The 15661-nt window shown below is 44.7% G+C and overlaps 1 protein-coding gene and 1 long non-coding RNA gene across 2 annotated transcripts; one reads left to right on the top strand and one right to left on the bottom strand.

The window, feature by feature from the left end:
• Positions 1-633: 633 nt before the first annotated feature.
• Positions 634-10333, bottom strand: ESX1 (ESX homeobox 1). Its single transcript, XM_075513170.1, has 5 exons — positions 10008-10333; positions 9740-9935; positions 9576-9621; positions 3380-3666; positions 634-2052 (listed from the first exon to the last, which is right to left on the bottom strand). The coding sequence occupies exons 1-5, from the start codon at positions 10105-10107 to the stop codon at positions 1827-1829; spliced, it is 855 nt and encodes a 284-aa protein (XP_075369285.1). The 5' UTR covers positions 10108-10333; the 3' UTR covers positions 634-1826.
• On the top strand, positions 10220-14433 carry LOC142415149 (uncharacterized). Its single transcript, XR_012777302.1, has 3 exons — positions 10220-10653; positions 11199-11850; positions 13248-14433. It is a non-coding gene; the product is annotated as an uncharacterized LOC142415149 (long non-coding RNA).
• Positions 14434-15661: the final 1228 nt, after the last annotated feature.

The raw sequence follows: 15661 nt of genomic DNA, 5'->3' as shown, positions 1-15661 counted from the left end.
AATTTTGTGTGAGGTCCTGGTTACATCACCTCCCAAGTCTCCTGCTGCTTGACCCACAGTGCAGGCCTAGTGTAACTTGGGTAGAAAGCTTGCTTTTCCTAACAGTAAAATACCACCACCTTCTCCTACCTGTGCTAACAATGATGTCTATGCACCCAGAAATACTTCCAGTCTTGTGGTAGGTTATGACTCAAGAGCAGTCAAAGCTATTAGTATTTCAGAGGAAATGGAAAAGGGATCTGTTTGATCCAGCAAACTGCCTTCTCTGTCATGTACCGATGTACAAGCTCAGAGGAATCTACAGAAGCAGCAGTTAGGTAGCTGGAGCTCTGCACTCAAAACGCTACCCTTGAAAACATCTGTGTGGTCTTAAGAGTAGTCCCAGAGCTGCCTTGAGAAAGAAGTTCTAAAATATACAAAATCTTTTCAGTGTAAATGTAAGTGCTTGAGAACAGTCTTGAGGAACCAGGCAGCATCAATGGAGAGTTCCATGTTGTCCCATCAACCCACAGAAACAGAGCTTGCTTGGACCGCTGCTACAGATGTGGGAAAGGTGATCTTCATGTGTAGTCAGCTGTTGGCCTGTCTTTTGTAATTGCTAAGCAACAATTAGCACTTATATAACTCCACCATTTGCACAGTGTCATGTTTGTTTAATCAGTCCTCACAACAGCCCTGTGAGGTAGGCAAGTAAGCTGCAAAAGGAGGGTACTACTTACCCTCACTTTACACTAAAGCATCAGACCCATAGGTGAGAGAGTTGTTCTCGGTCCCATTTCCTGGATGGGGAAATTCAGCAAAAACTGTCAAATGACCTGTCTGAGGCCAGAAAGGGAGTCCAGGATTTTGATGAACTGTAGACTCCTGCTCAGTTAAGGCCTCTGTTTTCACTCATTCCAACATCAGTCCAAGGAATAATTTAACACTTCACATTTAGTTTTCACTTAAATTCTGAATCTACTCAAGGCATGAAATGTCTGGAAATGTACAAGTAATCTGTTAACTTACTGGTCCGGTAAGATGTGCCAGTAATTATGCTAAAAGTATTCAGCAACCTCATATTTACAGCTATGAGCTACGTATTGATAGGTATATACATACATAGAGAACTACACCCAGTTTACTGCACATTGATAACCTACTTTCACAGGACACAGTTTTCATATACAAAGGTTAAACTTTTTTAATTATTAAAACATTGCCACCCTGAACATAAAGAAAACATTTATTTTGTTAGTTTGAAACAAGGTACTCCTTATACAAACCTAGTTCTGAATCAAATGCCTATACTGAAAATAGTCCCCATCTCGTTCCTGCTAAGTCTGTCTAAAATGTGAGATTTCACTGGCACTTGCACTTCAACATGAAGCATGGTCTCAAAGTTAGTAACTGTGTACCGATTCTTACGTCTCAAGTACTGCATGTAAGAGTTCCTCCTGAGAAGTGAGTTAAGAATTGCTTAGAAAACTGAAGTTATTCCTACAAAGAATTTTGAACCTTTGGACTAGCATCTGGTGACTTTGGGGATTTCAAAGCTTCAGGTTCGTGTTAGCCTGAATTACAAAGATGAGAGAGTTCCTGCTTCTATTTCTGTAGTGTCAGAAACGATACAAGCCAATTTACTACCTGATTTCATGTTGTAATGAAGGAAATAAATTTTTAGCAGGGTTATTTCCTTTCAGCCTGTTACTGAAGATGGAGGAACTACAGCTCTGTATGTGTGTGTGTGTTTTCTTTCTTTTTTTAAATGTGTCTCTCTAATGGGAGCTACTTATTGGAGGAGGCATTCACTTTCCCCTCCGTGGCTGTAGTCTGTGGGAGAGCTCCTAACAAAGTTCTTTGTTAGTGTTTGTAAGACTGGAGATGAGGTTTAATTGAGGGATTTGAGCTGAATGTTCTTTCGCTTTGAGTCTTAGTGCTGCAATGCTTGATGTTTTCCTTTCAACTGCTGCTGGATCAGCGAAGGCAGTAAGAACAGGGTCTGACGGGGGTCCAGGAGTTTTCATTAGTACTGAAGCTGTTGTCATGAGAGGATTTAAAGCACTGAGAAACCTGTATTTGAAAGAAGTCAATATTATCCAAATTAAGAATTGTTTTGGAGAACAAATACTTACTGAGTTGCAGCTTGCCCCACCCAAAGTATTAGAAAAAAAACGTGACAAAATTTCCAATTTCTTCCAAATGCACATTTTGTTTTCTGGAATGTATTTTAGCTTTATTTTGCAATATAGTGTCTTGCCCTTAAAACAAAACAAAACAAAACAAAACAAAAAAACCCCGCCCCAAACAAAAACCCAAACACTTTTAACTAAAATAAATAAGAGAGACGATCAGACATGGCATGTGGATACCTAGAACAGCAACCACTTGCTTAACTCCTACTGCTAAATCCTTTCTAAACAAACCTTGGATGCTGTAGATCAGCCTGTTCTGTGAAAGCAATAAGCCACCTCACGAAAAGACCAATTTATGTGGCTGTTCATGCAGCCAATTTGTTCAGACAAGTTACTCCATGTGAAAAGCAGCATTTGTCTGTCTGTTAACGTGGAACTACGATACAGGCTGTAATTTCAGCAAGAGGAGAGCACTATCTTTTTTTTTTTAATATATCTACACACCTATTGTATGTACACTCACACACACTACACACGTGCTTTTTTCCTATTTTATGGGGTGCACTAGAGCAGCAGCACCATTTTGCTGATAAATTTCAGGTCACCGGGCAAGAAAGCCCAGACAGCAGGTTCAGCTGAAATGAATTGCTGGAGTTCTAGGTGTCTGACTACAGAGAAAGAAAAGGAGGCTAGCTGTGGGCTTGCTCTATGCATGGAGAGCACATCACCTGCCAAGGGAAAAGGACTGGCTTTTAGTAGGACATGTAAGAATCGGGAAGATCTCTCTCTTTCTCTCACTCTCTCTCTCTAGAGCTGTGTCACTCTTGCATATGTAGCCAGGCTCCTGGTCTCCTGAGAAGAAATGTTTAAAACCTTTTTTTCTGTCAAATCACCTACAAGCCACGTCTGCCTGCAGCCGCATCTTTATGGTGTATAATCTGTGTCAGTCTGTGAGATAAGGATGGAGCTGGAGCAACCTAGATTACAACAGTCTGTGTGAACACTAGAGTTCAACGAGACCAAAATTTCAGTAAGTGTGCACACTTGTTCTTTAAACAGCAATTACATGTTAAGTTTTTACTAACATGACTTAAAGCTGAATCTTGCTATTCCTAATCAAGTGATCCTACACAGGAACTAACCCCATTTTAGTAAGTTTATTTATCTATGGGAGCAAGTTTATTGAGAACATGTGAGCATCAAACTAATAAAAATGTAGCATTTCTTAACAGTTTTGAGATTTAGAAAAAAATTTAATTCTATACCTTCCAAAATGTGGATTTAAAATAGGATTTCTGAAGAGAGAAGTCCAGGTAAGGCTGCTGAGGCCAAATGGCCCTAAGGTTGAAGGACTAAAGGCTGGAGACATGGATGGCACAGCCAATGTTGAAAGAGGCATTGACCTCCACGTGTGATCTAGGAGGGGAGAATGACTCAGTGGAACATCCAAAAATAGACCAAGTGGGTGCGTTAAGGAGATTCCTGGAACAGTCCCCAGAATTTCATTTTTTTCACGTTTCCTCCACTTTGCCCTTCTGTTTTGGAACCAGACCTTCAATAAGAAATTATAAAGGCATTAGCTGAACTTACTCTGCAGTTTGTCTTACCAGCTACTACTGCATGCAGTGATACAGGTGGCAAAATTATTTACTGTTAAACCAAAACCCACCTCTTTAATATTAAAGATCCATTCACAAATGCCTTAGTGGGTTTATTAAGAAATAAATCAGTTATAAATATTGTAAATTTGACTACTTTCTAGCTCTGACTGAATAGTCCCATATGTTTTAAAGCCATTGTAATATATAAACCTATCACCTGAGAACTCGTGATCAGTTGTTAAAAATGATCATTCTTCCTTTCATAAGCTCTTTATTGAAAATTAAATTTCAGCAAAGCCATTCAAGAGGTGGCTATTTCTGTACAGATACCTCAGGAAGCAACTTAATCATGACTGTAAGAGTAACTAGGCCAAATATATGGTGTGTGTTTTTTATCTTGATAGCTGGACCATACATTTTTATACAGAGGATTCAGAAGTAAAATTAGAAGCTTTCGTTATCTACCGTGAATGCAAACAGTATATAGTTACATGAAAGTGATTAACTGAGTTGCAGTGAAAGCCAATACTAAACTAGAAAATCTAGTAAGCAGTATTAGAACAGGGTATCAAGCTGTTCCTAAAGGGGCTTTAGCTAGTATTGGTTTTGTTTGAGCACATTGCCTCTTCAAGCCTGACTAGTCATTATTTTAGCCCATTAAACATCTTTTAAAGACTTTAGTCAATTGAATTTACAGATCAGAAAACTGACTCTTCACACTGTTACTATTTAGCATTCACTGAGCAGAACCTTTCAGACCCAGGATGGTAGCAGAGAGTAGAGTGAAAAGCATCAGCTCTAAAACAAGGGAGAGAGGACCTAAAACAAGGATATTTAAAAAGTGGATGCTGTCGAGGTTGAACACTCAACATCCCAATGCACTCAGCTGCTCAGGTCTTCTAGCCCCCTCTGCAGTGGAGGCCATTGAAGATGGATTCTGAACTGGATCTGGATTTGGAAGAAAGGCATTAGCTGTGGCCCATAATCTCATTCAGCAGTCTTGTATATAACTACTGTTGAAGTTCAGTGAGCTGCTTGCAAGCACGTTCTATGTATAATACTTGAATGCTCTAATCAGGATTCAATAGTTACTAGAAAGTGGTAACACGAGGAACAAGAGTTGCTGGAAAGACCAACTTCTGTCCTGTATGGAATTATCACTTTCTGAAATTTACTTCTGATTTGGGACAAAGGTAAACTTCAAATATGAAGGTCTTTTACCATGCAATGTAGGTAACTTCTTAATAGGAATCTAGCAAAGCTACTAAAACAACCTAAAATAATAAAATTAAATTGCAAAAATTCAAGTCTCAAAAAAATTACAACAGATGATAAAAATAGTTATTCCTTTGGTATTAGTATTTCTGAAATAGTAAAATTCTATAGAAATTTGTATTATGACAAAATCTTTGGATGCAGAAGTTTTACAGATGCATTTTTTTATTAGTTGCTTTTTGTATCTGTAATTACATTTCAGTCAAAAAGTGTTTTCAAAGAGTTTTACATTTCTATTGTGTAACATCTAAAAATCAGGTTCTGGGGGTTCCCAGCTTCACTGCTTGCTTTAATCTCAGACATGCCAAATAACCATTTCCAGTGATGTGACTTACCTTCAGGTGCTTAAAAGAATATTAAGTGTGTTTGGAAGGAAAGTCCTCCTCCACACACCAGGGTGCTGATAGCTGAACCAGGAGGCTGTAGCATGCCACAGCCTTGCTGTCCTGAGTTTGATGTTGTTCCTATATATGTCAGTAACAATTTACTCTTTCAAAGCACTCGCTATGGGGTTCTCGGGCACGAGCTGCAGAATGACTGCTCTACTCTAGGGAAGTTGCTGTCCTCCTGGAGGAGGGATTCATACCCCTCAGGTTATGTACGTAACACAGAACTGTCTCACTGTACAGGCAGTCGGCAAAGGGAGGTGCCCTTAGAAGGAAAGTCAGAACATCAAAGTTTTGAAGTTGGTACTTAAAATTCTTGAGTGCTCTGACTCATTCTTTGGCCATTTCTCCAGCAACCACAGGCTTTAAATGATCAGATGTCTTACAAAGGAATATCTGAACCAGTGAAACACCAGACGGCTATGCCTGCATGGCAGTGAGGACTAGACACTTGGTCTGTATTAGTCCAACACAGGGGTCCAGTAAGAAAAATGAACTCAATTCCTGGGATCAGATGACTTTAAATCACTGTTAACCAGTAATCCCAAATATTCGTAAGTGGAGCTTAGCTGACATCTCACAGGAGAAGACCACCAACTCAAAGATGTTAGTTTTTTCTGTGAAAATAAAATCCAATTAAAAGGCAGTGAACTGTCTTACACTGCAGATATGCAGATAAAGCCTTTCCTAAAACAGATAAAACAAATGCTGCAAAGGATTAATTTCCTTACTAAGTCTTGGCATTGTTCTTCAACCCATTCTTCATAAAGAAGCCTAACACGAAATGAGATGTCTGCTTTTCTGCTTTCTCTGTCCTAAAGCGAATCCATCTGATCACTCAGGCATGCACTTTGACTTTTTAAATAAATAACTTTTTTAACGTTATAGGTGATTTTAGGTTTACAACCAAACTTACTTAGTCATCTCCCAGATTTTGTATTTATCAAACTGGAAGGAAATACCAGCACAGATATCTAATAATCCCCTTTAGAAAAAAGCTGGCTTTCAGTTCCTTACTAGTACAAACTCATCAATGCAAGTGATAAAAGGAGCAAAGGCATGCCTCATACCTTACACTGACATGACAAACAGCTTTCAAAATTTAGTGCGTACATTATAGTCATTAACATTCAGATTAGTCATCTTGAACCTTTTGTTAAGCAGTTTTCCTTTGCTTCCAATAAAAGGCTTAACTTGTCTTTACTCTATTTTCAGACGCATTTGAAATGCCAAACTAAACATAACAGAAACTGCTATACCAGTCTTAAGATTTTTATGGTATGACTGTAATGTCAGTGGTAAAATACTTTGGAAAAAATGCATTACTTAATACTCAAAGATGAGGTTGAAACCATCAAGTTTGAATTGTATGCTAAATATCACCCAGATTATTTTTGTGATCACTAGCACCACACATATCTGACAAAACAGATTTAGGTCTTTTAAAAAGAAAAAGGTGAGCGTGTAAAATTTGATAGCCTTCTTGCTGTAATTTTCTTTAAAAATGTATCCTATTTAATTGATGTAATAGCTAACGATAAAAAGACACATAGATGTGACTAACTGTATCGTGTTTCTACTGTAGCTGAATACAGGATCGTAATCAGAAAATATGACAAGGATGCTTAGATCAGTTATATTTGTAAGCTAATGTTTTAACACTGATGCAGTTTATGGTACTGAAATACCCAAGTAATGTTTCACTCCTCACATTAAGAAAATAAAATATTCCTTTAACTTCTTCTTATTTTCCTCCTATCCTAACAATATGAATTATGAGAAGCAGAATGGCAACAACAGATGTGAATGCTATTGAAGAGCATCCCAACATGGCTTCAGATTACGAAGAGGTTTTGCAGACTCTCAGACTACCCCTTTCCCAAGGTAAGGAAGAATACAAAGATTCTTGCTGCCATCTCCCTTCCTCTATACAAGCAAATAATGGGGGTTGGGTGAGGGGGATCTCTTTGAAGTGATGCTGAAATGAGATGATGTTAATGGGCAAATTTTCTCTTATTTGTTCATTTTCATGTAAGACTCAAAATGCAATAATGAGGGACAATGTGGTGGCTGGTACCCATTTCAGTTGGTTGATGGAGGGTTCTCCCCAGAGAAGCAGACCTCAATTTGAAAACACACTGAGGTGAAGAAATGGTCTGACTGCATTCCATTAATTAGTTTCCTGGGTTTACACTTGAGTAAATAAAAAGATACCACTTTTCATGTCAGCTGGTTTAGCCAGGTACCATGGGAGAGGTATGGAAATCTTCGTTTCACACAGGACATCATACAGAGCAACTATGAGCATGGGCATACGAGGCAAGTACTTGGGAATTAAGATGGCTTGTTAAGTACAGTACATCACCATCTATATAGTAGCTGTGCCTGTGCATCCTCTTCCCTCCAGGCTAAGTCGTCTCCCATCTACCACAGGACAAGAACACATACGCAGGCAGAGGCACTGCGCACTGGAAGTTCACCCTAAGCAAACTGTGCTGTGTGCTCATGCCCAGGAGACTTGCATTAAAATCTGACAAGGAGTAAGGAGGTGCAAGGAACAGCTCTCTGCTGTTCCTTCCATCCACTGGGGATACACCAGCTCTGCTATTTTGCTTGTTAATTCCTTTTTGACTCCAAACCCAAACATTTCCATTTTTTTTAGATGAGTCATTAGGAGAAGAGTTCCTCTTTGCCATCTACCACTGCACCATTCCTTCACAGGTCAAATGGACTACAGAGCAAGTATCCCACAAAGCGAATGTGACGGTAACAGGTAAGTTAACAGCTTTTCTCCCATGTCCTTTCCACTAGTAGATGCCATGTGTAATTGCCAGATATTAGGATATTCCAGTGACTAGAAGTTTTAGTGATTGTTGGTGGTAGGGAGAGGGGAGGGCACATCATTTCCTCCAAGTCCACAAAAGAGAGATGAAAACTACATCCAGCTATTCTCAGATGAGTCAGAACAGTCTCAGATGAGACTGTTCATACTTCTAAGGCCTTTTCTGAAGATGGTGCATATTAAAATAAAAAGCTAAAAAACTTACAGCTTTACAGACGTTAGCTAGTGCGAATCATCACAGATCCAGTGACTGAAGTAACGACAACATACATAAGCAAGGATCTGGCATGAACAGTGACAAAGCTTTGCAGGAATAAGGAGGGCTGTCACAGGGAGCAGCTGCACCAGTTCTCAGTCTTTCACAAGCATGCACATACCCAGAGCTCTGCTGGAACAGGAGTTCAGTCAATATCCGATATACGGCACAAGCCAAATCTAGTACCATTGTCATTTTGAGCTTAAAAATACTTTGAAAGCCTTCACATCTTTTGAAACAACTTTTTTTTTTTTTTTTAAAGCTAATGTTTCTGTATAAAAAGGAATTTCTAGCTTATACAAGAAATGAATCTAAAGAAACTGTTTCGTAGGAGGTATTGTTAAATATGAGTCCTTAGAGTCAGGAAAAGCTACTGGGGTCATTCGTAGTTTAAGAAAACTGCAGGCTACGAGATGCTTAGTGTCTGTTTCTGTATGCTCAAGCTCTACGGGCGTTCCTATTATTACATCCCAGCCAGGCCATAAAATTCTCCTGTACAGTGCCTGACTGTCATAAGAATGCCAACTTAATCTTTTATTTATTTTAACCAGTCATTTAGAAGCGTGACTGTTTTGCTGAGCTAAGTTAGAGCAAGAAAAGGCTGTAAGCTTCTCTGAAGCCTAGGTAAACAACTTGGGATGCCTCACTGAACCCCTCATTTGCTGTAAACCAACTCCTTTTTTTAATCCTGTTTTTGTACTCTCAAAACTCAGGAGACGGTAGCTGCCCGTAGACCCACGAAGACGGCAGCAAGCGGGAGCGTGAAGTGCAATCTGGGAACGTTTCTACGACGCGGTTTGTTTTCCCGTCGCTGAGGTAACTTGCCCATTTCTCCGTCCGTCAGGAACTAACGGAACTAACGGACACGGAGGGCTCGCGGCACCCCGACCTCCTGCGGCCCCCGCCGCCACGGACTTCCCGCCCAGCGGCGCAAGGGGGGATGAAGCGCCGTTTTTAACAGCTGCTCTCAGCCCCCGTGGGGCGGTTGCGCCGCTCGGCCCGCCGGCCCCGGGGAGGCCGCGGAGGGCGGGCAGCTCCCTCGGCACCAGCGGCTCCGCGGACGAGGCAGCCCCGCGGCCCGCGCCGCGCCCCGGCACTCACCTGCACGCGGGCTTCCGTCAGGTCCAGGCGCACGGCCAGCTCCTCTCTGCGGGGGCAGCACACCGTTAGCCGCCGCGCTGCCGCAGCGCCGCCCGCGGCCCCGGCCCTCCCTCCGCCCGTCCGCCCGCCCGGGAAGGCCGCCCCCGCCCGCCGGCGGCCGCTACCTGGTGAACACGTCGGGGTAGTGGGACTTGCGGAAGGCGCGCTCCAGCTCCTCCAGCTGGAAGGTGCTGAACGTGGTGCGGTACCGCCGCTGCTTCCTCTTCAGCGGACCCGGCGCCTCGCCGCCCGCCGCCGCCACCGGCTCCTCCGCGGGGGCGCGCGCCCGGCCGGGCCGCGGTGGTGCCGCGCGCTCCTCGCCTGAGGGGAGAGAAGCGGGGAGTTACCGGGGCGAGCGGGGAGCGCCCCGCCGCCAGCCCCGCCGCCCCTCACCGTGCCGCCCCGCGGCGGGGCCCCGGCCCAGGATGCTGTCGATGAAGGAGGAGCCGAGGAGGTGCAGAGCCGGCGGGGTGGCGGGGGTCGCGCTCTGCATAGCGGCGGGCTGGCGGCGGGCAGGGCCCCCGCGCCGCGCCGGGTTTTATTGGCACGGGCAGCGCCCGGCTCCGCGCCCCGGCATTAGCATTTCATTAGCGCGCTGGCGTCAAGGCCGGGGGTGGGACGTGCCGGGCCCCGCTCGCCGCGCAGGGGCCGGGCCCGCGGCGGCCTCCCCCCGGGCGGGCGGGCAGAGAGCCGCCCCGTCGGGGTTGCCCCACCGCGAGGCCGCCCCACGGCCGGGCCCTACCCCCGGGCCGGAGCCGCCCGCCGCCCGCTCACCCCGCTCCCGGCCGGCGGTAACTTTTTAAAGCCTCCTTCGAGGGCGCGGGTTTGGAGCGGCTGCGCTGAAGTTGTGCCGGTGCTCGCCGGGATGCGGGAGAGCCTCGCCCGGCCCGTCGAGAGCCGCCGCTGCGGGGTCGGGGCTGGCCTTCACCCCCTGCCCTGCTGCCGGGAAGAAGGGAGCGAGGCGTGAGAGCACCGGCCTGAGCTGAAGGAGTGCGAGGGGGAACTCGCTCGCTTACGCAGGAGGAGAAGGGTCGCTAGGGTTTGGCTCTCTGTTGCTTCTGCTGAACTTAAACTTGTTGAATTCAGCTTTTTAAGACTGACCTTGCGAAGTGCCGTGTGTGCTGACAAGTGCAGGGAAAACGCACAAAACCATGCAAGATTGAGCCTTTTTTCCTGGAGATCTTTAATTCCACTCCTGCCAGAATTCTGTTGTTGGTGCTGTTACAGCAACGGTTCCTCAACAGGAGGTCTGGAAACTATTTCCTACACAGACTTCCAGCAGTTCTGTGATCTTGCTATGGTGTACTGCTGGAGACTGATATAAATTAGATGACAAAATGACTTGATCCTGAGGTCTGGATTTTGGGGGATGAGAATAAAGCACCAGTTTCTAGAGAGTCTTACAGAGAGTGCATCAGAAAAGGGCTTAAAAAAAAAAATCCAAAAACCAGTGGCTGAAAGCTAAGCCAGACAAATTTAGATTAGAAATGAGGCATAGATTTTAAAATCTGTGTATTTATAACTAAGCTTTGAAACAACATAGCTGGTGAAGTTCTGGGTTCTCTGTCTTGTCTTTGCATCAAGGGTGAATGGTTTACACTTCAGCTGAAGACACAAAGGCTGTCAGTGCGGAGACGCTTCCTGAATCTGTGACCTGTCTTATACCAGATGTCTGGCTGCATAATCTTTTGGTTCCTTCTGGCATTGTAGTCCCCAAACAAGTGATTTTTTTCCTTTGTCCTCCTCTCCTCTTACCTCACTGTGGCTGTGTGAGTGCTTTAGTGCTTCTATCTTTGGTTACTGACAGACACCCTTCTTGCCGTCTCACTGCTCTGCCACAAGGCTCTTCATTGAGTCAGCCCTCAACTTTATTCCTTTCGCTACAAAAATTGTGTTTGGCCTGAAGCAATACCTTCGTGAATCCATTCCTGTAGCACCTTCCATGAGAAGCTTTGGGAAAGGACTTACCGATGCTGATGCTTGAAAAAGTAGGTTACCTTTACGCGAGATGACTATATTTAAGGCTAACATTTACAGAAAGTGGTTCTTTACGTAGAGTTTTCTTGACCTTTCCCGGATTCTTGTCCTGTTCGGATCCTGACCCTCAGCTTCAAACCTCAGGCTGCCTTTTCTCTCTTTGGCTTTGTAAGGCCCTACTTATGTTTGTAGAAGCATGCCATCAGAGGAGAACTAAGGTCACAGAGGAGAACTAAGGTCACAGAGCCATATAATAGTGGTAAGTGCTGAGGGGAGCGCAGGAAGGGCAAGAGAGGTCATGTAACTGAACTGCTGCATCCCCACACATGGCTGTAGTTTTCAGCTGGAGCCATTTTAGAGGAGTGGGGTTTGGAAGTCATCTTCCCTTTTCAAGATGTGTGTGGAAAACACAAGGTCCGTCTGCAGCCTTTTGGAGGGGCAGGGGGCTGGGCAAGTGCACCCCTTAAACTCAGGATGGAGAGAGAAAACCTTTAGCCTTCTCCATCTGCCACGAGTTTACCTGGCATACTGGAGGAAAACAGCATACCCTGTGTTATGGACAAAGGCTTCCTGCTGCATAAATTCCCTGAGTGGCGTGGGCCTTTGGCTGAGGGAACCCAACACTTTGACACGGAAGAGCTTATGTTAAATATATGGGTTTTTTTCCATACAGATCAAACAAAATGAAATACTTAATTTCTCTATGTTCACATACAGTCAGGTGTGTGTTTCCTATGGCTTGAAGTGACTGTAGCATAAATTTGCTTTTACTAAAAGGTAAGCAGGATGTGTGTGCTATTAGTGGAAGTATTATACATGTATTGGCTTTGCCTTTTGGGATTGGCTGTAAGGCTCTCTGGTCCACAGAGTGGCTGAAAAATCTTCTGTCTGAATCACACCCTTAGTGCTTTTGCTAGGTGCAAAAGTTTCTGAATTTGGATCCCAGGACATTTCTTCAGTTGCTGCATTTGCTTCTGAGCTCTTTATTGCTAAACCATTCTGAATCATTGGTAAAGGTAGGTGTGTTTTGCGCTTCAAAATGTTAGCTTTTACAGTTAGAAATTAACATTTGGGAATTATAAAAAATTAAATTAGATAAACTTAGCATTTTTAAATGATGTGTTTTTCAGAGTATGCACAGTCACCTGCAGTAATGGAGGGATGCAATTCAGTTATAGTGGATAGTGGAAAAAATATCCTAGTATATCATAGGGATATTGGAATGTGGTCTGGGAGTAGTACAGTGCAGAGGTCATAGGCCAATCCTGCAGAAGTCTAGGTTAAATCACTAAAGTTTACTAGCTATGCTCAGGGCTCTCTTTTAAAGAATGACATGGGGTATGTGTGTGTGTGGTTGCCTGTGCTATGCTCCTTGACCAAATGGGCCTCTTCTTCCTCCCCTGCCTGCTCTTCCTTAGGTACCTCTAAGAATTCTCTGGGCACTTTTTTTCTAACAAACTCCCTGATAGTTCAACATCTTAGGGTACTGCCATTGTTTTCTCTGCTTGCAATTATACTTTTAGCAGCTTTTGGCTTCACATACCGAAGACCTTACCTTGTGTTCAAAGGCTTAGGGACTCATTTGTGGTGGAAAGAACAGTGGTTCTATGCATACTGTGGACCAAAGGTCTATAATACAGTTTCTTTCAATTCCAGGAAACAGGATTTGAGCGATCTAATTTCCTCTGGCCACAAGAAACTTTGGCAGAACCTTATCGAGGAATCTGTTGTTTGTGGAATACCCCGTGATGTGCTTCCTTCCCAGGTTATAATTGCACATGTGTCTTTGCCCAAAGAGAAGCCCCTGAGTCTTGGCAAGCAGGCCCAGGAACTCCAATGAGATCTCCCAGAGCCAAAAGTGACTAAGTTTTGTTACTTTTATGTTCCCAACAAACCAAATCCAAGAACAACCCAAACAGCAGATAAAGCACCATTATCTCCTTGCTAGTTGTTCAGCAACAGCCATCTGACGCAGGCTGATTTTTGCAAAAAGTATTTTCCTGCATCGCCCTCAGCAGAGCTGTTTATTAGGAAGCTGTTTTTCTTTCTACGGTTGTGTTTTACTGGTGTTTTACTGGTGTTGAAACTGAGACAAAAATAGATTTTTTTAATGAAAAAATGTCTGGATGAGAAGGTCAGTCCTATTTTGTGTTTTTGCGCATCACTCCAAGATGCTTCATTCTATTAGTTGACAGTTTTCTAGCACTCTTCCTATTTTATGATTAAGTGAATAATGTTACACCTGGAAATTTTCAAGGGTAAATATATTAATCATTATTTCTAGGATACAGTGTAGTCTTCCTTTCATCTTGTATTGTGTTTACATGGCAAGGTTTTGGTAGCAGGGGGGCTACAAGGGTGGCTTTTGTGAGAAGATGCCAGAAGCTTCCCCCATGTCCGATAGAGCCAATACCAGCCGGCTCCAAGATGGACCGGCCGCTGGCCAAGGCCGAGCCCATCAGTGATGGTGGTAGTGCCCTGTGATAACATATTTAAGAAGGGGAAAAAACTGCTGTGCAACATCATCCGGGAGAGAGGAGTGAGAGTACGTGAGAGGAACAGCTCTGCAGACACCAAGGGCAGTGAAGAAGGAGGGGGAGGAGGTGCTCCAGGTGCCGGAGCAGAGATTCCCCTGCAGCCTGTGGTGAAGACCCTGGTGAGGCAGGCTGTCCCCCTGCAGCCCATGGAGGTCCATGGTGGAGCAGATATCCACCTGCAGCCCCTGGAGGACCCACACTGGAGCACGTGGATGTGCCTGAAGGAGGCTGTCACCCCGTGGGAAGCCCGTGCTGGAGCAGGCTCCTGGCAGGACCTGTGGCCCCATGGAGAGAGGAGCCCATGCTGGAGCAGGTTTGCTGGCAGGATTTGTGACCCTGTGGGGGACCCACACTGGAGCAGTGTGTTCCTGAAGGACTGCACCCCGTGGAAGGGACCCATGCTGGAGCAGTTTGTGAAGAACTGCAGCCCAATGGGAAGGACTCATGTTGGAGAAGTTCATGGAAGGCTGTCTCCCGTGGGAGGGTCCCCATGCTGGAGGAGAGGAAGAGTGTGAGGAGTCCTCCTCCTGGGGGGGGAGGAGAGGCAGAGACAATCTATGATGAACTGACCACAACCCCCATTTCCTGTCCCCCTGCACTGCTGGGGGAGAGGAGGTGGAGAACTTGGGAGTGAAGTTGAGCCCAGGAAGAAGGGACGGGTGGGGGCAGGGAGTTTTAAAATTTGGTTTTATTTCTCATTACCCTGCTCTGATTTGATTGGTAATAAATTAAAATAATTTTCCCCAAGTTGAGTCTGTTTTGCCCGTGATGGTGATTGGCGAGTGATCTCCCTGTCCCTATCTCGACCCACGAGCCTTTCGTTGTATTTTCTCTCCCCTGTCCAGCTGAGGAGGGGAGTGATAGAGCGGCTTGGTGGGCACCTGGCATCTAGCCAGGGTCATCCCGCCACAGTCCTTTTTTGGTGCCCAACGTGGTGCCCAGACAATGGGACTCATTTCCAAAACACCCTCATAAACTCCTGGGCAAAGAAACATGGCATTGAGTGGGTGTATCACATCCCCTATCACCCACAAGCCTCTGAAAAGATTGAGAGATATAATGGACTGTTAAAGACTGTGTTGAGAGTGTTGGGCAATGGGGCATGGAAGTACTGGGATATAAACTTAGCAGAAACCACTTGGCTGGTTAACACCAGAGGATCTGCTAACCATCCTGGTCCTGCCCAAACAAAACCCCTACATACTATGGAAGGAGATAATGTCCCCGTAGTGCACATAGGGAAGTGGCTGGGGAAGGTGGTGTGGATTGCTCCTCCCATGGGAAAAGGCAAACCCATTCATAGGACTGTTTTTCCTCAAGGACCTGGGTGTACTTGGTGGGTAATGCAGAAGGATGGGGAGACCCGGTGCGTGCCTCAAGGAGATTTAACCTTGGGGGAAAAATAATCTGTGATGTGAGTTGTATGTTGTAGGAAGTGATGTAGCAGGAACAACCTGAACCAACGAAGAGTGAGTTTTGCAAGGAACTGGATGAGTGCAACTATGACCCAAACCAAGCCGGTTGTTGGTGCCC

Source organism: Mycteria americana, chromosome 10 (assembly GCF_035582795.1).
Source record: "Mycteria americana isolate JAX WOST 10 ecotype Jacksonville Zoo and Gardens chromosome 10, USCA_MyAme_1.0, whole genome shotgun sequence".
Classification (NCBI taxonomy): Eukaryota; Metazoa; Chordata; class Aves; order Ciconiiformes; family Ciconiidae; genus Mycteria; species Mycteria americana.
The sequence above is the reverse complement of the archived record's forward strand: the minus strand, read 5'-3'. Positions and strand labels throughout refer to the sequence as shown.

What these genes read in the sequence shown, in the direction of transcription:
- ESX1 (XM_075513170.1), bottom strand. Translation starts at nt 10,107, where the DNA reads ATGCAGAGCGCGACCCCCGCCACCCCGCCGGCTCTGCACCTCCTCGGC. An exon ending in CCCCGCCGCGGGGCGGCACG is followed by an intron (nt 9,936 to 10,007) that starts GTGAGGGGCGGC and finishes CTCTCCCCTCAG; the next exon opens with GCGAGGAGCGCGCGGCACCA. An exon ending in TACCCCGACGTGTTCACCAG is followed by an intron (nt 9,622 to 9,739) that starts GTAGCGGCCGCC and finishes CTGCCCCCGCAG; the next exon opens with AGAGGAGCTGGCCGTGCGCC.